A 27,332-nucleotide genomic window follows, 5' to 3' on the forward strand; every position below is an offset into this window, starting at 1 on the left:
AACCTATTTCTGGTTAACATGTGATCTCTCCCTACATATTAAAGCTACCAGTTTCCTGTAACCTTTAAAATAACCCAACTTTATTCATATTTAATGCTTAATATTCTTCATCAAGTAAGAATGTGTCACTTTCCTTATTATACTTTATCCAATCCTAATAATGCACCCTACTCCACCTTTCTGCATTGCCATATTAATATCAGTGAACCACATTTCACTTGTGAAATTCGAAAACTCAAATGGGGTTCACTGGGGAATTGGTAAGAAGTGTCTTCTCCAAAAATCGTTCTGATGGGTCGCATGAAACCAAAGTGGGTATCTCAAAGCTCCATTCTTTAGCTTCTTTCTTCTCTATTTACTACTTGTTTTAATTTTACTTTATATGCATAGCAGAAAAAAATGGTACCACAATTCTTTTAGCTCAGTTTACATTCCAATAGTGTTGTTATCATTCATTGGCCTTGGTGTCACAGTAATGTCCACTGTATATTTCATTAACCAGCTTTGAATTATGACATGCCAGCAGGTGAAACGCAGTAGTGCTGAAAATAGAAGATGGTTATCTGTTAGGTCGTACTTGTGTGGCGATGAGTTCAATTCAGTCCTTGCAGAGAATGATTCAGCTTCAGTTAAGAGCACTGAAGTCACGGTTTCCCAGTCCATTTTGGAAGACTTGAATGATAAAGGAGACACCGATAGTGAAGAAACTGTGGAGAATGTAACACAGAAAAGGCCAAATTCAGACTCCAAATCATTGACTGAGGAAGAAGCAGCAATTCTTATTCAATCAGCATTTAGAGGCTTCCTGGTAAACTCACCAAAGTTTATTTACATCAATCTTCTTATTCACACAGAGAATATCTTTGTCTATGCAAAAATTGTACTTAAGGAAATATCCTTAGCAGTTGTTTGTGCAGAAATTCACATGATCAATCCTTTGTTTATGCATTGATCATAGCATATAATGTTGACATCAGTAGTATGATGCATTGCAGTTGAGGCGTCAAAATGGAGAAATCAGATCAGAAACAGGAAAAGAGGAGTTCAATTTAGTAACAGAAAGTCCTGATAGAAAGTCCTTGGGCACATCAGTTGAAGTCCAAACTGCAAACTCCATTGAAGTTTTCTCGGTTGAAGGAGAAGAAAAAGGCCTTTGCCACCGAATTCAGCGCAGGACCAGAACTCAAGTAATAAAGCAAAAGGTATAACACAAGCTAATGATGCGTTGTCAACTAGCCTCCCTGGTTTTGGTTAAAAGAGAAAATGAAAACTAAGATGCTCATGAGAATGAATTCAGAAGAAAAGGACAAAGAAATTAGAGAAAATTAGCATTTTAAGACATCTTTCTCGCATATTATAAACTGCAGATGACTAACAAAAAGAGAGGCTAATATAATATCATATCCTTTATTTTTTCTTCTACAGAAAAGAAAACAAAAACAAAAACTTGATAAAAGGGAATAACGAAGATGACATGTTAACATGATAAATCATCCTTTATGTTAATTTGAGCTGCAGCTAAAGCAAGCAAGGTTGGTTCATTTTACATACATGACACATAGTTGGAACATTTCTAAGAGTGTTAAATTTACTTGGGACCCGTTGAATTGGCCATAATTTGAAACCAATAAAAATTCTGTTAAGCTGCAAAATAACACAAGGCATTTTCAGGAAGACTGGGATGACAGCACTGTAAGTAGTTATGTTTCAAAAATGAGGATGCAGAGTAGAATGGAGGCATCAACCAGAAGAGAAAGAGCACTGGCATATGCTTTCTCACAACAGGTAAACACTAAAGACTAAATAGCACATGCACTGGTGTATTTAACATTATCATTCAATTACAAGCAACCTTGTATTATAAGTTTGTTTGACTTTACAACAATTAACTTAAAAGTCGTACAATCAGTGATTTCTTATTACATTGACGATGCACACAATCAAATGTGGATAAAGGACAAACATGGCTGACAGCAAAATACTGATCCTGGTTGTTGCAGCTAAGAATCTGTTCAAAGAGAAAATTAACAAAACACAACAGCTTGGAGTCAAATATGAGTTGGAGCTGGCTTGAGAGATGGATGGCAACACGCCTTCCAGAGACTTCATCAGTTGAAAGCCATGCCATGAAGCAATATGAACCTTCTAATTGTAATCACAAATTCACAATCATGACAAGATTTTTAGATGCTGCTGGGGAAGAAAAGGAGAGCTGCGGATCAAATGAGGTGCCCCTTCATTTTGATAACTATTCAATCAATTCAGAAGAAGAAAAAGTTAGCTTCAAACCCCACACAGCAAAGACCAACTTCAAGGCTAGGAGAACCGTTTCAAGACGGAAAACAGTGCCAAGTTATCAATTCCATGAAGAGCAGCAGCCAAAGGTCAGAAATTTTCATTTGTATTCCTTCCTTACAAAGATAAAAATGACACTAAACAAATAAGTTGACAGATATAGATGAATAAACTGAAATTTTGTTTAATATAGCAGCACTTTAGACTTTCAACTTCAAGAAACAAAATAATGATTCATTAACCTTTCTAAATACAATGTCATGATCACCAAAGATATGATATGAATGCATGAGAATGTTGCTTGTGTATCTTTACCATCTCCTAAAAATATAGATTTTTAATGCTTTCACAGGTAAGCAAGAGAGATGGTTGGGGAAATGCTAGCAAGGATGTTAAGCCAAAACAAAAGCAAGCGGGAAGCAGAACAGAGATTACATTAAGCTCCTCGAAAGCTTCTAATGTGTAACTTGTAATAAAATAAACTCTGATATTATGTTTCTGGTACTATATTGAGATGTAGTGGTTGAACTCTCTTGTAGATTCTTGATTCCATAATCTTATGTGTACATTGTACATAATGACAAGTGCAGGATTGAGATGGTTGCTTTGATTGATATTGTTTTCCAAATTTCATCCATTATTTAGTTGTAAGAAATCAATGCAGTCACAATTAGTTGCCGAACAGTAGTTGTTATTTTATTATAACTGAGACATGAAAATACTCATTATTAAGATTCAACCATATATGTTTCGTAGAAACCAATGTGTGTTGGTTTAATAGAAAGATTCTGAATATCTTAAGCACATGATTAGGTTAAAAAAGCCTCCAAAAATGTCTCCATCATTTCCCACACGTGGCAAAAGTAAACGGCACGTGATTGACGTGTATGAAATTAGGTTGGGATGATCTCAGAAAGCAAAAAATGACAGCATCGATCATAAATACCAGACCTAAGATAATCCCTAACGTTGACCCTCTAGAAGAAAATTAATCATGAATCTTAGATAATGTAGCCCCTTTAGCAATAGCTAATCAATTTGTCAATAGTTTCTTTATATATATTTGAGCATGGAAACAAGTGATTATCACTTGTATATTCTTGGAGCCTTTCATGAAGTATACTTCCTAAGTATAGCAGGGCAAATGTACTGGTGAAAAAAGAGTAAACATTAAAGGCTAATCACATTCAAATCCTTTATGTTTATGTCACAAACATGGAAGATACTTCTTGCAAATCAAGAACCAAATAAAATTAGTTTTATAAGGAAACTAACCAATGTTTAAAAAATAATAATCATAATTCAAAGTGATGATATCATAGCATCAGACTATATTGAAAACATCATTAACGTGATGGTCATAGACAAGTTCAGCACAACTCAAGTTTGACATAAAAAGAAGTATGTTGGTCATATATATAAATTTTGAACCGTGAGAATCAGATTATCATAGAATTATTTTAGTTTAATTAATAATTTTTAATTGAATTCTTAAACATAATAAATGTATTAAATGCTCAGAATAATTCTAAACTATTTTGAACATAATCAGTTTCTTGGAAATTAGCTTTTTGGTTAGAAAATTATACCAAACTTTTTTTTTATGTAAATAAACAAATAATATCTTTTAGAATTTGTCGGCATTTTTTTATTTTCAATTTGATGAACTCCAAATCAGAATGGGCAAATCGGACTTTTCAGTCCATGAACAGTGTGTTCTGAGTCCTTGGAAGATTTCTCCGTGTACGACTTTCTCTATGTTATCTTTGTCTTTGCAACAGATGATCAAATCCAATTTTCGAAAACGAATCACAATGACACCTTTCCTTGTTCTGCTTCTACTAGCCTCTTCCTTGAATCACGGGTATGCTCAATTTCATCCCAATAACGAAGCTTTTATATCCCTGTCGATTACCCAAAACGGCCTTGACTTTGTGAAGGAGTTGCTGGTAAATAAGGCAATTTCCTCACTTATCCCACTTCAGTTGCCGAATATTGAAAAGACTTCGAAAATCCCAGTTGTGGGTAATGTTTACATGGTGCTCTCCAACATCACAATTTATCATATCTATGTTCCTTCCTCAAGTGTCAAGCCAGGGGAGACTGGAATTTCCATTACAGCTTCTGGGGTTACTTGTGATTTGAGCATGAATTGGTATTATTCTTACAGCACATGGCTTGTGCCTGTTGAGATCTCTGACAGAGGTAGAGCAGAAGTTCAGGTAAGAAATTGATCCTTTGTTTTTGTTTATAACTTTATATATAGCGATAATTTAATTGTAATGCACTTTAAAAGTTATTATATGCTGTCGTAAAGTTATAGATTGTGCTGTTAAGTTTGTTGGCTTTCGTAACAATTATATTGAAAGTTATATATCTATGATGGTTTCTGATTAGTTGACAATTAAATGCATATATGTGTGCAATTATGTTTTTTGAAGTGTCAAAATTGTGTTGTTAGCTCTTATTTGAAACATAGTCTTTCTAAGGGGGGCGGAAGGGAGTTCTTTGGTTCACTTGTTGCTCGTTATTTGAAATTTAAAGGGGTTTTGTTGGAAATGGGATTCTTGATAACTAATTTTCTGTGTGCCTTGTGATTTGAAGGATACTTTGTCATTTTCTGTTGCGTGTTTCGGTATCCAGCAATGTTAACCTGTTTAATTATAAACTGTGCAACGGCATGCAGTATGGAATTTCTGTGGTACCCTTGCTTTACTTATTTTATGAAAAGTTTATATTCTTATATTGGTATATGGTTATTCTTGTTTGCATGGACTTAAAATGATATACATTTTTTACTGTTATTTCTGTTTCTATCTGTTCTTCACGGCTGTAATCAGAAAGGAATTTGATTAGTGCTACTGCTGGAAAGGTTAAAAGCATGGAAGTTGGACTTACATTGGGTTTGGAGAATCAGGAAGGGTCTTTGAAGCTGAAACTCAAGGACTGCGGGTCTAATGTTAAAGATATTTCAATAAAATTGGATGGAGGTGCATCTTGGCTTTATCAAGGGTATGGAAATATCCATTTTAGATTCTACCTCAAAGGAACATATCTTTTGTAGCACTATAGAACTTGTGCTGCTAGCTGCTTATCCTTACTCTTTTAAGCGTAGATGCCTTGGTGCATGTTTACTTTTAAAATATTTATTTTTTATTTTCATCTTCTTTTTGAAAACAGAAAACTAAATCAAAATGTGGTGCATTTTGTAATTATAGCGAAAATAAGAAATGGAAACAGAAAACATTTACTCAAAAAACTGCCCCTTACTTTTTCCAAATTAATTTTTGGGTTCCATAATTTCAGTATATACAAGTTTTCCCGTGTCAGCACTTATACATTATTTGTTTATCTAGAAAAGCCATAACCAACCACTTTGTTATAAGGTTATATTTTAGTACTTACCAGTTACACCCTCTACTAGTATGCAGCACCACCAATACCAAGCAGTCTCACTGGACAAAGATAACACTAGGGATAGAGTAAACCTCATGGTAAAATGGCTAACCCCATTGTATAGTATCTACTATACTGTACTTAGCTTTTTGGTGCTCAAGTAGGTATACCATATTCTAGGCATATTGAATCAATGTGAGGCTTGACCTAACCGTGTAAAATGTCTAGCCCTATCAGATAAAGAGGTACTCCAAGAAAGCTCATTGTTTTCCCTCTTGTAATAAAACAGGTCCTAAACCTTTTTTTCTGAAGCATCTGTCTCAGTAATGAGGTTTGGTGAAGTTGGGGACTGCTAAGTAGGCAGTGTTACCATGATAACATTTTTAAGATGCTCGAACACTTCTTGTGCTTCCTTTCTTCCATGGAATCTATCTTTCTTTGTATGCTAATCCAATTGTTTGGCGATTTTGCCATAATTTCTGCAAATTGTGTAGTGTCCTGTCATGCCAAGGAACCCCTCTATCCTTGGATGTCTCTCTAACCACTTGACCTCCAACTTCTTCAGATCAGTAGCAATTCTGTTTCCAGAGATTATGTATCCCAAATACTCCAAAAGAAGCCGTCCAAGACTCTAATTTTTCTTGTTCACCTTTAAAGTATGTTGTTGCAATATTTGCTGAACCTGCCACAAATGAATGACATGTATCTTCATGTTGTGTCTGCAAACCAAAATGTCATCGAAGACAACAGGTGTATAGTTCCTCAACAATGGTTTGATAATTTCATTCGTGAAGAACCAAAAGAAGAGGGGTTTCTTTGAGTCCAAAAGGTGTTGTGTATGAAAGGTGGTCTTCTCAATATCCTTTTTCCACATTCTAATTTGATGTTAACCTGGCTTTAATTAGATCCAATTTGGAAAACACCTGATCTCTCCCAAAACCTCTATGACAAGGATTTGAAACTTCCAAATAAGCTCATGCCAGACATTGCTGCATTACATGAAGATTTTATTAAAAAATAAAAGAGAATAAGGAAAGAAAAACATGGTGGGAAACAAGGATCGGAAACTTGCTGAGTATTATGAGTTTATTCAAAGCTTTGTAGTCCATACAAAATCTTGGTCCTTCATCCTTTTTTCTTAACTAACATAGTCGAGTTGGATAAGAGTTAATATTATGTTCGACTAAACCTGTTCTCTTTAACTAGTAAATTTCTGACTTTTGATAACGGGGGATAATTAAATGATTTAATATTTGGAATGGTGGTTCCTTCTTTGAGGTGAGTATCATGCTAATGCTTCTATTCTAGTAGGAAGCAAACCTAATGATGCTTCATAAAGATCCTCAAATTAGTGTAGAACCTCTGCAACAACTGTTAGAAATCTCCTCTTTACCTCCAGCAGGCTCAGTTATGGAATGGAAACCAATCTCAAAATTATGTCCCTAGTCTTGTAAAACATTTACATAGACATAAGTGAGGCTGCTGACCTAGTCAATAGAGGTTATCCTATGAGTACTTCATCCTATCCAACAACCTTCATCTTCGCTGTCAAGATTTCAAAATGACTCTTATTTTGCCCAAACCTTCTAATGAGATCAGACCCAACACAACATCACCTTCACCAAGTCTAAATAGAAAGAAGTTTTGGTGGATTTGCATACTTTCTAGTGTGATTCAAAGCGTACATCCTTGCATCATGGCTTACACCCATTCCCTACTTTTACAAAATAAGAGGGTTTTCTATTATGGGGTGTTTCAATTCTTCTACCAACTTAGTGAATACGAAATTGTGCTTAGCCCCACAATCTACTAATACTACTACCTGGAAATGCTCTAATTAAATGCCATGATACTGTGCATAGAAAATTCACAATTGTGACTTCTTCCCACTGAACATTCCCCACTCCATCTCCATCTCCATCTCCTTTTTTAGTTTCCAAATTTTTCCAGCTAGCCTGGTGGAATAATATGGTGAATATACACAGTATGTTGTTGTAGTTAATGTTTTATGAAATATTGCTTTTTGAAGTTTTCCAGCATATTTAGTTTCATCCTCTATTCACACATATTCCGTTGTCAACTTTATCTGGCAAAAATTTATTTTATGGTTTTTTGACTTTTAATTTTTCTTCCTATCTAACAGGGTAGTTGATGCCTTTGAAGAGAAAATTGGTTCAGCAGTTGAAAATGCCATCACCAAGAAACTTACAAAAGGGATTTCTAGACTAGACTCATATTTGGAAAGTCTTCCAAAGGAAGTCCCAGTTGATGACCACACTTCTCTGAATGTAACTTTTGTGAATGATGTTTTATTAAGTGATTCATATGTTGGATTTGAAACCAATGGGTTATTTATAGAAAGAAATCCTTCCGTACCAATTCTTGACCTCTACCACAATAACTTGAAACTTCCAATTCTATGCACAAATTCATCAAAAATGGTAGGAATCACTTTAGATGAGGCTGTTTTTAACTCCGCATCAGCCTTATATTATGATGTAAGTTTAGATGTTTGGTTGTGATATTAAATCATATTTTCTTAAAATATTCTTCTTTTTTTATCATTGGATTGGCATCAAAGAAATTGCTTACACTCTTCAGGCAAAATTTATGCACTGGATCGTAGACCAAATACCAGATCAATCTCTATTGAACACTGCAGGATGGAGATTTATTATTCCCCAGCTATACAAGAAATACCCAAATCATGACATGAACTTCAATATATCTTTATCTTCTCCTCCAGTTGTGGAGATATCAAATCAGAAAGCAGGTGCCATCACAATTGTAGACATGACAATTGATGTTTTGGAAGAAGACAAAGTAATACCGGTGGCATGCATATCATTGGTAAGATCATTAGCATTAAATTAAATACCTTTATCGCCATATTTTATCTGTGTATTTTTATTCGTCACCATTCTATATTACTTGGATGCTACTAAATATTATTTCATGATAAGTTCTATGGGCTGCTATGTATTAAAATCAGTTCAGGATACAATGAAAGCTATTAGATGAGTCATTTTTCTATTCTAAAAGCTTAATCGTACAACTTTTAGCAGTTCTCTTTTATAATTTTTATTTTCTATAAAAGGAAGCTAATCCATAGCAACCTTGTTATAGTGCTGTCATTTATCTTTGAATCTTGCTAATCAATCTTCCTGCCCAATGGATTGGTTTGTCAGTCAACAGTGCTGGGATGTTTTTGGCTGCAGCTATTAGTGTTTGCCCTGTATGTCAGACTAATGAATATTCTAGTTTAAAGGATTTCTATCAATGATTGCTTTAACTACAACAATATTTTTTATTTGGTAAGAAATACATACATTTTTGTTTCCTATACCTCGCTAGCATCAAGAGAGGCTGAGTTTAAAGAACCAACTATTGAACCAGCTTAACTTGGTAGTGATTTTGGAACTGATTGTTATTCAATGAATTACTGTAGTCTTATATTAGATAGCTTTATTAGTACTAATAAGGTATATGTTTTTGTGCATCTGTGCACGGAATATATTTTAGCCAGATACTATGTATCTATTCAACCACTGGTGGACAGGTGACACATAATTAAAGAATAGTCAGTTTAAAAATAATTAAAGCCAAGATTGAGTAGTAAACTATGTTGGAATATTAGAAATCTCAATGTTTGGGAATCTTATGATATTAGTGATCTCATTGGAGCTGCATTCAGCATATATACTAGTTATAGAATTATTAAAAACAAATGGGTAGTCATATTTTCATCACATGCCAATTATTCAGAATCCTTTCTCTCCTTTTCCCTCTAACCATCATTAATAATGGCATTTAAGCAGTGCCACCCTTCATGACCAAATCCTGTGACTAACAGCTGCTGAGGTCCTTGTTTGTTTTTATAAATATATTGATTCGTTACAAGGATGACCATTATTGCTATATTACATCCTGTTTCCACAGGTAATTCAAGCTACAGGTGCGCTCAAAATCAGTGGAAACAACCTCGTTGGTGATATCAGATTGAATGACTTTCAAATGTCATTGAAATGGAGCAAAATTGGCAACCTGCGGATGTACCTCATTCAGGTGCCTTTATGTTGTATATGACGCATAACAGTGACTGACTGAAAATTGAATTTTATAACGCCTCATTGATAAAGGGTGTGTTGTGATTTCCTACTGCAGCCAGTTGTGTGGACGCTCATTGAAACTGTCTTCTTGCCGCATGCCAATACACGTCTAAATAAAGGGTTACCTTTGCCCATCATTCATGGCTTCATCTTACAAAATGCAGAGATTATCTTGTCAACTTCAAGACTTGCAGTTTGCAGTGATGTAGCATTTACGGAATCAAACAAACGTTTCTCCTATTTCATTCAGTAGAGGAAGAGTGTGTTGTTAATATTCGTGGATTGTAAATATGTCAAACCAGAAATCAAGATTATACTTCTACCTGTGCAATCTTGTTTGTTTTGTTAATTGCTAGGAAATGAAAGTAGAAAATAGGTTTATTGCAATAAATTCACACGGATCAATACAACACAGTCTTAAAATTATGTGAAAGCAATGGATTTTCGTAACTCTTTATCTTGTGACATTAGATTCAAGAATTTTAGCAGTTTTGTATTCCAATGATAGAAAAAACTTAACGTGTTATGCTTCTTTGTTAGCTTTTATTTAGTAAAAACATATGAGCTTAAAACACAAATCATATTTACTTAATTCTCACTGAAATCTATTTTCAATTAAAAAAGTACAAATAGTATCGAATTAAAAAACTGTCAAAATATGACAGGCCTAACTTTACTATTAAACAATGAAAATAAAATTATAAAAATTAATAAAATTGATTTATTTTTACATATGTTTTTTTTTATAGACACATCTTTCATAATTTTATTTTTTAATAAATTTTTAGTTTGATCTTTATTATAATAATTAGTTTTTCACTCTGTTTTTTTTATTATCATGAGTAAAATAAAAGTGGAGACTCATGTTTCCCCTAGGAAATTATAATAATGATATCAACCCACAGAAGTATTAGAATCCATTTTGTCAAATTTTGGATAAAAGAAATAGCAATAAAACCTGAAAGTCGAAACGGCAGTGTTTAGCAAGTTAACCTTATCTTCGAATTCCATCACCAATGTCCCTGTGGTTGATTTATATAGACACCCACCAACGTCTGTAAAACCCAGATTAAACCCTCTTTTTTCAGTCCCTCTTTCTATCCATCACCGTTCAAATTCATAAGCAACAATGCATATTTCTCTTAGCAACTTAGCCTTCAAGACCCCTCAACACTTTCCACTGCACCACCCCATTCTCCCTCCAAAGCCACTGCACCACCAAGTTTCAACGCAAAGCCATATCAATGTGCTGAAAGGGTCGGGGTATTTGTCTGAAATCAGCAAAAAAATTGATCACGAAGAGCAGTACCGTATAGCCCGGTCGCAGGTGAACCGGAAAGTTCTGGAATTGGAAGGTTATTCCATTGAGGGTATTTCAGTTGGAGGCCAAGAGACATGTATCATTATCCCTGAATTCAAGAGCACTTTTGATATTGGGAGGTGCCCTAGTAGAGCTATTAATCAAAATTTCCTTTTCATTACTCATGCTCATCTTGATCACATTGTAAGGTTCTCTCCACTTTTGTCACCAATAACTTTCTATGGGAGAAAGGGTAAATTTCATATGCTCTCTGTTAGCTTAATAGATTGTATGGAAAGGCCAATTCATACTTTATTAGCGTGGCCAGAAGGTTGTTTGTTATGAAAAAATATGAGTTTTATTCTGTTTTAAGTTTATATAGGAGATTGTGAAAACAGAGAATAAAAAAAAGTTATTTTTATAGTTTCTTATATAAACTTTTGAAAATTGAAAATAAAGTAAAAACTGATATTTTTTTTAATTAAAGTCTTCTCTGTTAGAACTTAGGCCTATATGTGTTGATGGCAAGGACTAATGTTGATGGCATATACAGGCTGTGTTTGAATAAGTTCTCAGTCACATTGAATGTGCATCTAATGTGAGAGGAGGTTTGGGTTCAACATGCACTGGAAAATGGAATTTTTCTAAACCAAACACATTCTAAAAACAACTTACACAAAGATTGCCTTTTTTTTCTTGGTTTTCACTGATCCCTGTGGGTCCTGCTTGTGATTTGTAAGTTTCTTTGTAAATGTGCGATTGCATCCTAGTAGTTTCTTTGTAAGTTTTATTTGTTCTATGTATCGTGTACTTTGGATGTTAACTGTACATTTGGGATAAGTGTGCTATAATGTTGAATGATTTAGGGAGGGCTGCCAATGTATGTAGCTAGCCGTGGTTTGTTCAATTTAAAACCTCCCACTATCTTTGTGCCTCCTTGCATCAAAGAGGATGTTGAGAAGCTGCTTGATATTCACAGAACAATGGGCCAGGTTGAATTGAATGCTGAAGTGGTTGCCTTGGATGTGGGTATGTGTCATTTGTCTGTTGTTAATGATGAGGAGATAACTTCAAGGAAATGATATGCAAAGTTTCATTTCAGGGGAGACATATGAGATACGGAATAACCTTGTTGTCCGACCATTCAGAACACAACATGTTATACCTAGCCAGGTATCTTTCAACCAACCATTCTGTAGCCATTTTCTTTTAACTGAAGGGCATGTTATATCAGTGCTGGAAGTTAACTCGTTCTGTGTACTAAAATTGTTGAACAAAGACTTTGGCACAAAAATTAACGGATTTTGGCTTAGCACATTTTTGTTTTTGTCTACAGTATTGTCTTCTGTTTCTTGATATTTCAGTTTGAAATTGTGTGAAGACTTGCGATCTTGTATCACAACACCTTTATCTGCTGAAAACACGTACTTGTTTTATGCAGGGCTATGTATTCTACTCAATCAGGAAAAAATTGAGGAAACAGTATGCACACTTGAATGGGAAACAAATTGAGAAATTGAAGAAGGCTGGTGCCGAGGTTTGTGATAGCTGGAGCTCAATTTGGATCTAAATCTTCTTTGATCCTTACCTTTAATGAACTCTCCTTTCTAGATTACAGACACTATATTATCTCCTGAGGTGGCCTTCACCGGTGATACAACACCAGATTTTATGCTTGAACCATGTAACTCTGATGCATTGAGAGCCAAAATTCTCATAACTGAGGTATAGTACATTCTTTTAATGGAACTTGGTACAATTATTTTGTGTCCTAGTTCACTGGACTTTGAGAATTGATAGTATGATCATTTGAAATTCTTAGAAATGGAGAATAGAAAAAAGGGTTCAGTAATCTTTGGGGTTTGTAAGATGATCCGAAGAGGGATAAAATATTGTAACTCGAATATCGTAAGTCAACTTGTAAGAGGTGTGTGCACCATCTTGAGTCTCCGTTTCTGATATACGAGTGGCTGGGAACCCTAGCTGAACAAAAGGGTCACACGAGTGTTAGGCTTTGATTTTGGGTCGGGTTGGGTTGTGTATTAGCCAACATATGGGTTGGCAAACCTAGCTTCACAAGATGGAAAGGATTGACGTGATGCACAATCCTGATATTCCGCCAACATCATGGTCTTGGCACAATCTGCCATTTGCATCAGTTCGTGGTAGTTTCTTTATTCACAGGATCATTCAAGTTTGCGAGTTTACTCGGGATTTTGACAGCATTGCAGGAATCAAGTATGGGATGTGTAAAATGTGTATGTAATAAGTTTTAGCATAAAAACAACCTTCCAAGTTTCATAAATGACTTAACTGTTCCTTAACTAATTCTTTATGATGATCATATTTACAACTTGATGTATTGTCATGGGAATTTTTAGTTGACTTTTTGTTTTGTGCCTGGTTAGATTGAATCGGAAGGAATGAAAACAGATAGTGAAAAAGGATGATATTATAATTTCTATGGTTTTCAGTTTATTGGTAAATGATAATTAAGAGGGGTTTTCTCCTTGATGGCTATACGAAAAGATTGCAGGCCTTTATTATTTCAGGTGTTTTGGTTGTGATTTTCCTGTTGGCTTTCTCCACATGTTTTTTCCTGCAGATTCTTATAGTCTTTCTTTATTGTTTTATCCTAAAGGATAAAGGAAGAATAAGGGGCAGAGATAAAGATTTTCTGCTTGCCATCCTTTTCTCTCTCATTGAAATCTCTTCATTTTTATATAATTTTTGCTTGCCTATACAACAAAACTGAAGACAGAATACGAGAATGGTGAGAGGCTACAAGAAAAAAATCCTGTTTGTCAGTTATAAATCATAATGTTTTATTTAATCTCATTTTGAACTTTGTTCTTTTCTTTCTTCCCCTTTATCGTTTATTGTTTCTTCTCGGTTCTTTCTGATCCTTAACTGTGACAAGATCAATTAAAAATATTAAAGTGTAAACATTTTTTTATTGTATATCAAAGGTTTGTCGTCCTCTTTGTTATGTTGTGTTACTAGAATTATCAGAGTCATCTAAGTTCATTTCATCGGTACTCATGGACGTTGGGTATACGCTTACTTGAAAAACTAGGAGTAAAACTTTTCAAAAATTGGTGTTACCTTCCTTTGTAGTGTGCTCTTCTTTTTTGCTATCCTAATTGATCTTTTTGTTTTGTTTGCTTTGCTTATTGAAACTCTTTTAATAGGCAACTTTCCTAGATGATTCATTCAGCATAGATCATGCTCGGCAACGTGGTCATACTCATTTATTTGAGGTATGTAACATGTTTCTTTCTTTCATGGCTACTCTGAACTTAGCTCGACAAATCATAGATGCACGAAGGCCAACTTTTGCAGCTATCATGCTTGCCCTTTCTCTTTTATTTTGCTGTCACTTATGATCGAGTTGGTGTTCATGTTAGTATAGCTATAGGTATAGTCATATATATCACAATCGTTGTATTGTCAGCAGCTTTTTTTAGCCCAATGTTACAGAATAGTTAAAATAAGTACATAGCTTTTCTGGCACCAAATTGTATACCATGTTGGATTCATAAGTCAATCTTGTACCATTTGAAAATATTAAAAATAAACTAGAGTCTTTATCTGCTCAGACAAATTCACACCTTTTTCTGGTGGTTGACTGATTTCAGAATTTCCTCTCTACTTCATAATATATTGTTGAATTCCTGAACAGTAAACTTATGACACTTTATGTAGATCATTGCAAATGCACAGTGGATTCGCAACAAAGCAGTTCTGTTGACTCATTTTTCACCAAGATATTCGTTAGAGGTAATGCTATATTTTTCCTCTTAGTTTTTTAACTTGCAAGTTACATTCCTCAAGTGCTCGTATTTGCATATTAGATGCAAATCTCTAATATTTGTGAATTTTCATGACCTTCATCATGGAGGGGCATACCCTCTTGCATCACATTAAATATGAATTTAATGACAAAAACAAAACTTAGATGCACTCCTAGAGTATTTTATATGGTGTTCTTCAATCATAATTAAAGTTTTATCTCAACAATGTGTACATGTATGAAAGGTTAGTAAATATTACTTGAATACAATGCCATTTCTGATTAGACACCAGCACCAAAGCCTCTTAAGGAATTATATCTAAGTTTTTGTTTCCATGAAGAAAAAAACCAGTGAATAAAATATGCATTTTTTGTAATTCCTCAGGATATTCGACAAGCTGCATCAAAACTGCAGTCCAGGCTGTCCGCAAAGGTGGTTCCTCTTACGGAAGGCTTCAAATCTATGTACACTTAGGAATCAACGTATATTCACTCTTCACCATTATCAGTGTATCAAATAGAGGACAAAAGTGTTCCTAGGTGTAGATTTCACAGTTTATTTCTTGTAAATTAGAGAGGTACATTTTTTTTTTGAACTTGTAAGCTTTCAATTTATACCTATGTAATTTACACAGCGTTAAAGTTATTGTTTCCCCAACTTGGCTTCATATGCATATGCTTTTTTGATTGATAGGATAGAGAATTAGACCTGCTTTTGGTCTCTTATGAATTATGTAGTTTCCTTTTTATATTTGGATATCTGAATTGCCTTTTGATTAAGGAAAAAAAAAGTTAATTAACCTAATTTGGTTGCTGAAAAAGAGAAAAACTACCACTTCCTCTTATGTGGCTTGTAATCAAATTCTTCTTTTGAGGCAGTAACCCCACCTAAACAAAAGGAGAAAAATTACCAAATAGTATTTTGAAATTATAAATATGGAACACAATAGTCTTTTAATAATTTTCAAACACCTTTCTCACATAGTCTCTGTTTGAAGAGAAAATCACTTATGATTAGTCCTTAGAGGATTCTTAGTGACCTGTTTTTTTTGGACAGAATTAGTGTCCAAAATGATTCTTTAAAATGTTAATTTTAAATACATGAAAAAAAATACATTAAAAAGTTCTTGTATCTATGATCTTACAAAAAGTGTTTTATTGAAAAATATTTATTTTACAGAAACTATATTGATAGAAGTATTGGAAAACTTATATTAATCATAATCTCTTCCCTTGAAAAAAAAAAACGGAGAGTCATAATGTCTTCTTTACTTTCCAATCATCTGGGAATATATTCCAGCAGTCATTCTGTTCTTGTTCCATATAGATAAAGTACACCATTATCTCACTAAAGATAGCTTGTACGTTACTTCTTTTCTTTCTTTTCTTTTGAATTGTACCTTCTTAAAAATCATGTGTCTCGTTTGTCCCCTCTGAAAGGGTACTCAAACACACAATCTAACAGAAAGAGCATGAAACTAGACATATATTTTTTGGTTGGAATTATTAATTTCGTGCATATTTGAAGAGTGTTTTTCAAACATGATCTGCTTTTAAAACTGTGTATAATTATCTGAAATTGACTATTTTCAAATAAGCTGAGTTATGCTAGTATAATTATCTAAAATTATTTAATATCAATTTAACATAAGAAACTACAGTAATTATTTTTAAATAAATAAATTGAAAAAATTTATCAAAATGAGACTAAAATAGTTATTTAACCTAATTTATATTTAAATATAATAATTATTTTAAAAGTAATAATAAGAATTATTAATCAACTGAGAATAATACACTTTTAGTTTAAAAATATTGAAAAATATAAATTTAGAACTTCGGAAATATTAAATAAAACTCATAAATGTATTTTTTTAATAAATTTTACTCAATAATAACATATTGAATGTTTTAACTGATGTTTTATACTTTATTTTAGAAAATAATATATATTTTCATCTATAAAAGAATATTCCTCAATCTACAACTAAATACAAAATTCATATTAACTAATATTTGAATGTAGATAAATCAATATAAATTTATACATAAATATTAACTAAAATAAATTCAATCAAAATCTTAACCAGACTTTATTTATTTTTTAGTAACGTAAAATTAATTTTAAAGTGCGTGAACAAAATTCAAACACAATAGATTATTCAAACAAGAATCATCCACTATAATTGAGGTAGTTAAAGATGATAGATATTATAGTTAGTAAGTTGATTTGGGAACATTTTTCCTACACAAGGCTGCCAGAGTTGTGTCAACATCGTATCTAAAGACTCATATTTGTGGGACAAAGGAACCAACTTATTCATCAATGAACAGCATCTTGGTATTTATTTGACTATGATATGTCAAACAAAATAACACATCAACAAATGGATAAACCTCTTCACAACAAGTCGGTTTATATATAATTCAATATTTTACGCAAATAATTCAAATTTTATCTCTATCCAACTATGCACATAATATTTTACTGTGACAGAAAAAATAATTCTCACATTTAATTCATTTAACTAATGTCATGTTAATTTTATATTTTTACAACCTTATAGTTTGCGTGTTTAGAAACATGATCTTTAGAATAACTATGTTAGTGTTTAAAATTCTAATTGATGACGTTATAGGTAAAGCTTATCAGCAATACTATTTGGCTTTCTCTACCTAATAAGTAACTTGTTTGATTAATGAAACAAAAATTATCTTACTCCTGCTTCCAAGCAAATTACTCTCAATCGTGTACTTGTGTAGATCTATTTGTTTTAAATAATACAAGTTTTTAATAGAATTATTAAAAAATATTTTTTATCTTTTCCTATTTTTATATATGTTAAAAGACTAGTTAACTTTTGATTAAACATTATATAAATATAAATGAAGGATAAAGGTACTGCATTAGTTTAGCTCTACTAAATATTCTAGAGGTGACACTAGCATTTTATAGAAACCAAAATTCAAATTCTGAAATAGTTTATTTTTAAGAAAAAGGTATAAACAATCCATAAAAAATAACTCTAATACATAGTGGAGGACTGTGTTATTTGAAATTGGTCCTATATTTCTACAACTTTTATTTGTTTTAAACGTGATTATAATTTAACTTGTGGAAATATAGTCATGTACATAAGTGTTCATATACTAAAAAATTTACAATGAAAAAAATGTTATTAAATTTATAAAGAAACATACATAAAAAATTATGTTGTATTATTTTTTAATATTAAGTGATTGTTTTGTCATCATTCTAACAATCTAATCTTTTAGCATTGAGTTTTTTTATAAGTCAATAAATTTGATTATACTACTAAGATAAAAGGAAAAACTATTCAACAACACAATAATATATATATATATATATATATATATATATATATATTATAAATAGATTACAAACACATAAAAATATATTTTAAAAATAAAAATAAAAATATTTCAAGAGATTAATTTAAAAAAAAAGATTACAACATTGAAAACTTTTGTTAAAATGAAAAGCATATTTATTATAAATTTATTTTCTATTTACTACTCTTTTTACACGAAAGTAAAATAATTTATAAAAATATATACTTAAAAGGTTCAAGGAAGATAACACATCAAATAAGAAAATAATTAGATACTTTTAAATATTTTATTTTAATACTAAAAATTTAGATTTATTATATTTGAAAATATTTTAAAAATCTTCCAAATACTCCTTTTTTGTAGATGGGAATACAATCTAGACTTGTACTGTTTAAACAGAATTTGGACAAGATTATTTATTCAACTTAGAAAAATAATGTTCAAAATAAAAATAACTATAAACAAAAGGTACATACATTTAAATAACATTTCAAAAATTAAAATAACTCTGAAAAAATTAAGTTTTCATCCAATTAAAAGACATCATTGTCCACCAATCATACTAGAATGTTTTTTACAGTGTGAATGCATGTTCACATTTGTCTAAAAAGGGAGAAAGAGAGAAGGAGAAAATGCTTTAGAGTTATGATGGAAGAAATGATGATTATTTACCTGAAACTGAGATGGTTGAGTGTTAGACAAGTTGTGTTTTTACCAGATCTATTCTCATTTCTAGGAGAATAAGAAACCTGGATTGTTCACTTCACGTGCCAACCAAAAATCTGGAAGTCCCCAAAATCCATCAACTAATACATATACCCAAAAAATTCACCACTGTGTCTACCATCATCACCATCACTATCATCCAATCCAACCAAATCCCTCTCTATAATTACTACCAAACCATGGCTAATGCTTTGCCTCCATCAAAATCCAGTAGTGCAAACCAATGAGTGTTTCTAACTTAGATAGATACATAGATTGTAGTCATGTCCTAAGTTGATAACACTATTATTACATCAAACTTATAATAAGGAAACTTCTACATAGTTTCCCTTCCTCTCCTTCTTTCTTCTCTTGTTTCCACACCACACCTTTCTTTCCTTTTGTCAAAGTTCTCATCTTTTCCTTTTATTTTTCTCGATCTGGGTCTTTGGTTTTTTCAGGTTTGAACCATTTTTCTGATTGGGTCTCTCTCCACCTCCAAAAAGATCTAATTTTTTGCCTTGTTTTGTTCCCAATCCCTTGTTTTTCGATCTGGGTCTGAAAGAAACTTGTTTTTTTATTGTTGTTGTTGTTGTTTAATTATGAGGAAAAGGGAGAGAGAGAATCCCTGTGGGGTGTGTGGCCACTACCACAAATATGAAGAAGGGGAAGTGTGTTCCATTTGCGGTCACCGGATTCCAGTTGGATCGGAGAAAACTTCGATACAAGTTAGTGCTTTTCCTTCTGTGATTCTGCCCGAATTTCTTTACCTAGGAAGCTATGACAACGCATCACGTTCCGAGCTTCTCAAGACACAGGGGATTACTCGTATCCTCAATGTAAGGGGTCTTGTTGTTTGTTTATAATCTGGGATCCAATCTGACATCTTTTTTATTTCAATGTTCCAATGATTAACTATGAATGCATGCATGTTGATCAGTTGATGTTGTGGGGTTGAGATTTTGGATTATGTGTTTGGAATTTCAGTAATAATTGAGGAATTGTAGGTGAAGTGGATTTACTTAGGATTTTCATTATAACAGTTCTTATATTTTCTAGGTGATCAATGTTCTAGGTGATCAATGTTCTAGGTGGTCAATGCATAGGAATGACGATGTCAAACAGAGCTTTAAATTGTGGTTACTGCAGGAAGATGTGTTACAGTCATGAAAACTACAAAAAAAAACTTTGTTGTGGACCCTTTTTAAGACCTTGATTTCAAGTTAAACATTTAGTTCATAGATTTTAGATTCAGAGACGATTAATAGTCAAATTTCTGAAAGATTTTGAATTTCATTTTGGCAACCAAATAGGTTTCCATGTTGGTGACATTATGAATTAGTTCAAGTTTAGGGACTAATATGACTGAATAAATGCAAATTCATGGTTCATAAGCTCAATGATCAACTTCATTGTTTGGGCTGATTGTGCAGATACTTTTTTTAATTGTGGAAAATCATGAAGATGTGGAATTAGGTTGTTTCCCGTACTAGTGAAAAATAGTTAGTTCTAAATGGACAAGAGGTGACTAAAAGTAGAATGATTTTGAATGATATTCAATTTGTTTTCATGGTGTCTGTCATTCTTATCTTTCTCAGAGGTTTTGCACCTTAAACCTGCTTGTCCAAATTTTCCTCATGTGTTTATTTTCTTATAATACCTTTGAATTCTCTACTTTTGCAGACTGTTCCTTCTTGTCAAAATCTCTACAAGAACTCATTTACCTATCACTGCCTCCCAGATGACAAAACTTTGGCATTTGATGAAGCAATTCAGTTTCTAGGTATTTTTCTGTTTGTCCATTTAAAACTTATACTTTTCATTTGCCCAGGTGCTTGTTTAACACGGATTAGCTGTTTTTTTTTTTAAATAACTACTACATATAATACTTGTACTTGCTATGGAACTTTGGCCATTGTCTTCATGCTCAATAATACTAGTAAATGATCTGCTACATGGACTTTTACTATTATGTTCTTTTGCACTTCTACTTGGTAGTATTTTGATTCTTTTTCTAAAGGACTTTCTCTATGAATCATCTAGTTAATTATTAAAAAATAAAAAATAAGCAATATATTCAAAAGAAAAGACCATTATAGAATCAGAGACATTAGATATTTGTTGTTCACCTACTTAGCAATAGGATCAATAAAGGTCTTGAAAGATATTCCTTAGTACTTTTCTGATAGGTTCAAGGGAAATGTTTATATCTTGATCAAATCTGCTACACTTTATTATCTACTAATTGCCCACTCCATTAGTCCTCCCCTCCGATCCAAACATTGCCTAAAATTGCAATTTCCCTTTCTATCCTCTTTTACCTATGTTTCTGTTTCTGCTAGAGGGCCTGCTTAAAGTCAATGTTGAAGAAGGCTCCTTAAACAATTTGATTATTTGAGAGAATCCCCACCATCTATCACTCTATTGCAGTGGTTTCTTGTAATTTTCTCATTATGGGCATCTGAATCCATGACTTAAGGTCTTTCAGAGTCTGAAACTTTCCCAACAGTGCATAGTCAGGTTGGTAACATCAAAAGCTTGAATATATTTTCTTGTCAGTGAGCACCATACTAATTGTTTTATTGAGATAAATGCCAATGAGGGACAATAGTAGTAATTAGTGAATAGTGGTCTAGATCCATGCCCCCAAAAGTCCAATTGTGGGATGACTGCCATTTTGAGTCATGTTTACATTACACATCTATTTATGCTGAAAAATAAATAAAATACCTAAATTTGAAACATGGCAACAAATGAAACAGATTCTTGCATCTTTTTATGATGTATTGCAATTAGTATAAACACTAAAGAAAACAAGTTTAACATTCATGAATCTGGAAATGTATGCAAGTTCTGAGAGAAAATAGAATGTATTTGAAGAGAAAATCTCATCATGTCTGATGAGGTCAATCTTTGCCTTAAAACTTGACTAGTCAAAATTGAGCAAAGCAAAGGACTTGATCACTCACAATGATTTGAATACCATGCAAGTGCAAGGGAAAGAGCTGTTGTCGCCGCACATGTGAAACCTTAGGGATTTAAAGCTGTGCTTGGTTTTGAAGAGAAAGTGTAGAAGCTAGGGCTGACTGGGCATCAAAGAAGAAAACGCGAACGAAGTAGAAAGGGGTTCGGAAGATAGAGTTATTGCTTTTTTCCAATTTTACCTTATTAAAATGCATGAAACCGACACGGAAAAAGGGGATGAGGTTGTCTTCTTGCTGGTAACACCTGGGGCAGCTGGTAACGGCTCCATTTCTGCTGTGATTGGTGCAGGACCTTGACTAGAAGACATAAAACAATGACTTAACTAGGAAGTGGACCTTCCTGCTATAGAGCTGTAAATGTGCTGAATTGACTACTCTGCTAGAGACAATTCTTGAATGAAGTTTAAATACAGTTTACTCTTTTGTGCAAACAATAAACTGTTAGTTTTATGACAAATTAGTTTGATATCAGCAAGTTTAATGAAATAATAGGTAAAAATGGACAAAAGAAAAGCATTATTGAAGTTCGTGTATTCTGAGCTCTCTGTAATTATATCTTTTTCTTAATGAACTTGTTCTTTTAATAATTGGTAATGAAGTTTGGTTGATAAAGAACGAATTGGAGCATAAACTCTGTTTGACAAAGATAGGTTGGTGGTGGGTGAGTGGACATACAAAAACTAGATCATGAATGAAGGCATTAGAGAGAAGGAAACAATAGCCCCTGTTGATGAAGAGATGGTAAAAATCTAGTATAAGGGGGTTTGACCTTGTAAGAACAGTGGAAGAACTAACAAGAAAACTTGATCTGGTGCACACAGGGAGTCCAATCAAGACTCTAATTGAGCCTTAACCTTCCAAAGGGTAGGTTCATCGTTGAACACAAGTGTTGCTTTTGATCATGTTCAGATCCTGTGTTGTAGGAAACATTATTTAGGCTCTTATTGTTGTTAAAAGGGATAACATCCACATAAAATACATGTTAATTTGATTCATGAGCTGTTATTTGAGTCCTTTCTCCATGAATACAGATTGCACAGAGTTTGATCTTGTCTTCAGAAATGCATTTTGAGTCATTTGAATTTTAGGAATCTTTATTGTCATGATTTCCTACGATAAATATCTTGGAGGGGCAGGGAGCCAAAATAACCACTAGTGTGATAGACTAAGGCAGTAATGGATGGAATCTTCTTGGTGGAGACGTGCATGATTATGGTTTTTTGGAAAGGGGCTCAAGTGTGTTATGTGCTGCATAGATGGAAAAAAGCTGTGGACTGGTGATCTGGGTTTGATGATGCTCTGATTTTGATGATCCTCTTTTTGGATAGCCCAACATCGTTCGTAACCTTTTCAAGGTTGATAGGATGTGAAAAGCACCCATGATCTATATATCTGAGATGACTAGCTGCCATGGTGAGAAAACAAAGGGGTGACTGAAAAAAATGTTTTTTGTTGCAAATATATACTGATTAATGATGGGAGACAGAAAATTACAAAGAACCACAATAATGTTCCAGTAAAGGAAATAAAGATATTATTTGTTTATACACCATTTTACAAATTTCTTTTGTTAAAAGGATATTTTAATTTATTTTATTAGTTGATCATGAATTTATGGTTTGTGATATGTTCTGATACATGATTAAAATAATAGGCCTTTTGATTAACAATGTGATAGCTTATGTACCTAGGGACATTTTTTACTCTATCAGAAATTGTCACTCAATGTCTAGAACTTAACAAAATTCTTTTATGATTGGTAACTTTTTGTGGTTTTTCAGCAAGTCCCTCACCATGCCCTTTACCTTTTGTCTTCTAATCTGCCCCCATCATAGTGGTCAGGGGGGCATGTTTGCACAAGTGTGTGGGTTTGTATTGTAATATTAGATGCTTTTCCATTGTTATATAATTAATCTTTAATGAGTCCTCTAGTGTTTAAGGCTTTATTTTAACTTGCCATCTCTGTAAATCTTTCTCATTTGGTTTAGTTTAAATGGTCGTCACTTGTTATAACATTGATGGAGTTGCATTTTACGTTCTTTTTTGCTTAATGGGATATTTAGTATAAGTAACTCTTCCTATGCTGTTATTTCCGGATTTGAGTTATAACGTATGATTTGTCTAATTAAAATTAACTGAGTAACTGGTAATTAATGGATTCTTTGTCTTAAATTGACATTATACTTTTCTCTTATATTTCTTCCTTTTACCCTTCATAATGAAGCAAATGCCGTGTGCTTCCTTTGCAGAGTTATGTGAGAAGGAAAAGGAGCGTGTTCTGGTTCATTGCATGTCAGGAAAGAGTAGGTAAGATAATCCTAGAACATGCTATTTAATAAACATGTCAGTGACATTTGGTGCTGGTTAGTTTGAATTACTTAGTGACGGTGACTCAAAATAAAAAATGGAATTGATAGAGGTTTTTGTACTGCAGCCTTTCAGATGAGGATGTAATATATAGAAATGTTAAATTTTCTGAATCATGCCGTATTTAACAACAGGTCTCCAGCTATTGTGATTGCATACTTGATGAAGTCCAAAGGATGGAGACTTGCACAGAGTTATCAGTGGGTAAAGGAACGTAGACATTCGGTTGAACTAACTCCTGGTATGTATGTTTACTGTATCCAGCTTTGCTTCCAGTCTCCAATATAGCCATCAGATTTCAGTGTTGGTTAATTGAGGACTTTTAACTGGTGAAATCATTTTATCTTAAGATCATTATGTATGGAAACTTAATCAAGTTAATCAACTGAGTTCGTGCTCAATAGTGGTTATCAAAATTTAGAGTGGAAGAAAGGCCAAATTGGTCATACAGCGAAATTGACTTTTTTTTCAGCTTAGATTAGTGATGATGAATCATTAACAGATCGTGTGGATAAGTTGTTGTGATATGTGTGTTTAGGATGCTTAGAAATTACCGAGGACTTGCTTTGGATAACCCCTATGAAAATATTAACATGGATATGCTTTCAACTTGTCAATTCTCCCTCTCCCATCATCCCTCCCTCGAAAAGTAGCATCACATTTTTGTTTAAGGAGTGTATGGTGGTTTCAATACATTCATATGTTAGAATTCCAAGTGTGAGTCTAAGTTCCATATTGGATAAAAATGAAAAAATAGAGCATCATATAAGGTTGAAGATTTATTAATTCATTGTCTTAAAGTTTTGGATAAAAAGTAGTATCAATCCTTATGTGGTTGGATTCAGGTCTCATTGATGTTGTATCTTCTGACTGAACCTCCTCCTCCATATGCTTTTTCTACATCTCACTGATTGGCTGCATTTTGTAAAAGGCTAATTATTGCCTTTCTAACATGCATGCTTCCTTTCTTAATGTAGGTGTATACCAGCAACTACAAGAGTATGAGCAGAAGATCTATGGACCAATCGACAGTGGCAGCTCTCTGCTTCCCAGTTTCTCGCCAACAGTTCTTCCTTCAATTAGCTTTGGTTTCCCAAAGATCAACGATCCAGCTCAACTTCCTTCCTTCAGCACCGCTGGAACTCCTTCAATATTCGCCAGACCAACCTTAGACATTGCTCCTACAGAGTTTACATTTGGCGCTGGACCAATGCAGAAGAATGTGGCTGGAAGTCCCTTCAATGCCAACCAAACTAATCCAAATGGCACTGATATACAAATGGATGGCTCTTGATTCTCACCAGCCACATGTGTGATTAACCTGCTTGACAATTTGGCTTGTGGTAAAGTTTACCGGTACCAGGCTGCCATGTTTCAAGTCAAGGTGCAATAATCATAAGTGACTTGTCAATTCTATACCAACTTCTTTTTTCCCATGTTTTTTTCTTAAAATCTTTTTATAGTTATCCCTGGTTGTAGTATTGAGTTACAGCATATTTTACTGGTCTCAGTAGATCTGCGCAACAATGTCCAGTTTTTAATATTATAAGCAAAATCTTATCTACAAAGTATACAATAGTAAACAAGCCTGTTGGGAACCGCTGTTCTGAAATATACAAAACTTTTATGGACAAGTTTTAGAAATTCATTATCAAATTTTCACCTTTATTTTATTGATTATGTTAAATTAACCATGAGATGCTTATTATTTGGATACTGAATGTGATATTTCGATCTTTCTACTGAGCAATTCACGCGGAACCTTGTCCATTTCTCCACTTATGCCTCACCATCAGCATCAACATTATTCACTCTATCATTTTCCATTTATTATACTTAACCAGCCCAGCTCAATAGTATTTGGTGCATTGAAGTCGTGTTTCTTCGTATATGACTTATGTCTACCAACATAAGTCTTGTCAATTCATTTTCACAGTACGAGGCAATCGTCATTGTTCTCTGGTTTTCTTCCTCTCTGTCTCAAGCTTGAAAAAGTCCTTTTTATGTCATGTTCATGCCCTTTTAGCCCAAATTACAAAAAATTAAATTTGAAACTTTTGGTGTCATTTAGTGATTTTAGTCGTACGTTTCAAATTTTTCGTCTTGTACTCAATTTTTTGCAGAGAATCTAAATTTTTGTACAGAGGGACAACACTTAAAATTATGCAGAGAATCATTTTGAAATCTTGGAAATAACCCTTTCTGTTGTTTATAAGAAAAAGGTTGTCTGCATTTGTTTTCTTCCAAGGCTTCGCTTACTGTTCTCTTTCACTTTTCGCAGTGTGTGGTAATATCGAGAATAAGTTTAGTTATATCATAACAGTTTTGCTCTAACGTTCTTATAGAATTCAATTTCTTAAGAAAAAAAATTATATAACTCGGGATAGGAATCTTTTCCTAAAATTGTGAAAATGAAAATTAAGTACGAACTCTTTGCTTTTTAGGAAATGTCAAAATATTAAATTAAATTTAACTTGATTAATTTTTCTACTGATTTGTTTAAATGAAATAATCTAAATTTGTCACATTTTAGTTTTTTAAATAAAAAGTTTTAATTACTATCAAATATAAAGATTAATATTTTAATATTGTAGGCGTAGACAAAAAATAATCATTATAAACTTCAATTGAGAAATAACTTAATCTACATCAAGTAAGAAATAGTTTAACCTATTAATGGATAAATAATTTCAATAATGATTATTATAAAAAAATTCATGTCTAACATTTCTAAAAAAATTTAACTTACTTTTGTTAAAAATTAAGTTCAATTTGTATCAACAAAAAATCCTAACCAGTATACATCAAATTATAGTTATGTTAATGTTGATGGAAAGAATCCTAATCAATAATGAATTTAAATTTAGATTTTAGTCAAACATTATATAAAAGACCATGATAATAATAATTAAAAGTTTATATATATGATAGTTTTATCAAAATAATTTTTAAATAAATTCATGGTAGGTATTATTATGAACTTTAACACATCAATTATTCTTATAATCTAAAATTTATCAATTATTTGT

The 27,332-nt window shown here is 32.9% G+C and overlaps 4 protein-coding genes across 5 annotated transcripts; all 4 read left to right on the forward strand.

Annotated features, from left to right (window-relative positions):
• Positions 1-2,909, forward strand: IQD33 (IQ-domain 33). 2 transcript variants are annotated; one of them, XM_047311536.2, is made up of 6 exons: positions 1-311; positions 524-808; positions 996-1,202; positions 1,672-1,785; positions 2,001-2,384; positions 2,648-2,909. In XM_047311536.2, the coding sequence occupies exons 1-6, from the start codon at positions 240-242 to the stop codon at positions 2,759-2,761; spliced, it is 1,176 nt and encodes a 391-aa protein (XP_047167492.1). In that variant the 5' UTR covers positions 1-239; the 3' UTR covers positions 2,762-2,909. The 2 variants fall into 2 exon arrangements, with proteins under 2 accessions (XP_047167492.1, XP_087949955.1); XM_088093829.1 differs by having other exon boundaries at positions 2-311; positions 527-808.
• A 1,065-nt stretch (positions 2,910-3,974) lies between these two features.
• Positions 3,975-10,250, forward strand: LOC124836381 (lipid-binding serum glycoprotein family protein). The gene is made up of 6 exons (XM_088093835.1): positions 3,975-4,517; positions 5,168-5,307; positions 7,835-8,189; positions 8,293-8,541; positions 9,631-9,756; positions 9,856-10,250. Exons 1-6 carry the CDS (start codon positions 3,975-3,977, stop codon positions 10,051-10,053), a joined length of 1,611 nt encoding a protein of 536 aa, XP_087949961.1. The 3' UTR covers positions 10,054-10,250.
• Positions 10,251-10,830: 580 nt separating this feature from the next.
• On the forward strand, positions 10,831-15,561 carry CPZ (Metallo-hydrolase/oxidoreductase superfamily protein). The gene is made up of 8 exons (XM_047311529.2): positions 10,831-11,304; positions 11,967-12,129; positions 12,203-12,273; positions 12,542-12,637; positions 12,712-12,825; positions 14,292-14,360; positions 14,806-14,880; positions 15,279-15,561. Exons 1-8 carry the CDS (start codon positions 10,930-10,932, stop codon positions 15,366-15,368), a joined length of 1,053 nt encoding a protein of 350 aa, XP_047167485.2. The 5' UTR covers positions 10,831-10,929; the 3' UTR covers positions 15,369-15,561.
• A 3,402-nt stretch (positions 15,562-18,963) lies between these two features.
• On the forward strand, positions 18,964-25,971 carry IBR5 (indole-3-butyric acid response 5). The gene is made up of 5 exons (XM_047311527.2): positions 18,964-19,791; positions 20,636-20,735; positions 24,186-24,243; positions 24,438-24,544; positions 25,281-25,971. Exons 1-5 carry the CDS (start codon positions 19,555-19,557, stop codon positions 25,595-25,597), a joined length of 819 nt encoding a protein of 272 aa, XP_047167483.2. The 5' UTR covers positions 18,964-19,554; the 3' UTR covers positions 25,598-25,971.
• Positions 25,972-27,332: the final 1,361 nt, after the last annotated feature.

Source organism: Vigna umbellata, chromosome 1 (assembly GCF_029865625.1).
Source record: "Vigna umbellata cultivar VRB3 chromosome 1, Vumbellata_1.0, whole genome shotgun sequence".
NCBI lineage: Eukaryota > Viridiplantae > Streptophyta > Magnoliopsida > Fabales > Fabaceae > Vigna > Vigna umbellata.

What these genes read in the sequence shown, in the direction of transcription:
- IQD33 (XM_047311536.2), top strand. Translation starts at nt 240, where the DNA reads ATGGGGTTCACTGGGGAATTGGTAAGAAGTGTCTTCTCCAAAAATCGT. An exon ending in CAGCATTTAGAGGCTTCCTG is followed by an intron (nt 809 to 995) that starts GTAAACTCACCA and finishes GATGCATTGCAG; the next exon opens with TTGAGGCGTCAAAATGGAGA. An exon ending in CATATGCTTTCTCACAACAG is followed by an intron (nt 1,786 to 2,000) that starts GTAAACACTAAA and finishes TGGTTGTTGCAG; the next exon opens with CTAAGAATCTGTTCAAAGAG.
- LOC124836381 (XM_088093835.1), top strand. Translation starts at nt 3,975, where the DNA reads ATGGGCAAATCGGACTTTTCAGTCCATGAACAGTGTGTTCTGAGTCCT. An exon ending in GCATCTTGGCTTTATCAAGG is followed by an intron (nt 5,308 to 7,834) that starts GTATGGAAATAT and finishes CCTATCTAACAG; the next exon opens with GGTAGTTGATGCCTTTGAAG. An exon ending in CGGTGGCATGCATATCATTG is followed by an intron (nt 8,542 to 9,630) that starts GTAAGATCATTA and finishes CTGTTTCCACAG; the next exon opens with GTAATTCAAGCTACAGGTGC.
- CPZ (XM_047311529.2), top strand. Translation starts at nt 10,930, where the DNA reads ATGCATATTTCTCTTAGCAACTTAGCCTTCAAGACCCCTCAACACTTT. An exon ending in GTCATACTCATTTATTTGAG is followed by an intron (nt 14,361 to 14,805) that starts GTATGTAACATG and finishes CACTTTATGTAG; the next exon opens with ATCATTGCAAATGCACAGTG. An exon ending in CACCAAGATATTCGTTAGAG is followed by an intron (nt 14,881 to 15,278) that starts GTAATGCTATAT and finishes GTAATTCCTCAG; the next exon opens with GATATTCGACAAGCTGCATC.
- IBR5 (XM_047311527.2), top strand. Translation starts at nt 19,555, where the DNA reads ATGAGGAAAAGGGAGAGAGAGAATCCCTGTGGGGTGTGTGGCCACTAC. An exon ending in GGATTACTCGTATCCTCAAT is followed by an intron (nt 19,792 to 20,635) that starts GTAAGGGGTCTT and finishes CTACTTTTGCAG; the next exon opens with ACTGTTCCTTCTTGTCAAAA. An exon ending in TGAAGCAATTCAGTTTCTAG is followed by an intron (nt 20,736 to 24,185) that starts GTATTTTTCTGT and finishes CTTCCTTTGCAG; the next exon opens with AGTTATGTGAGAAGGAAAAG.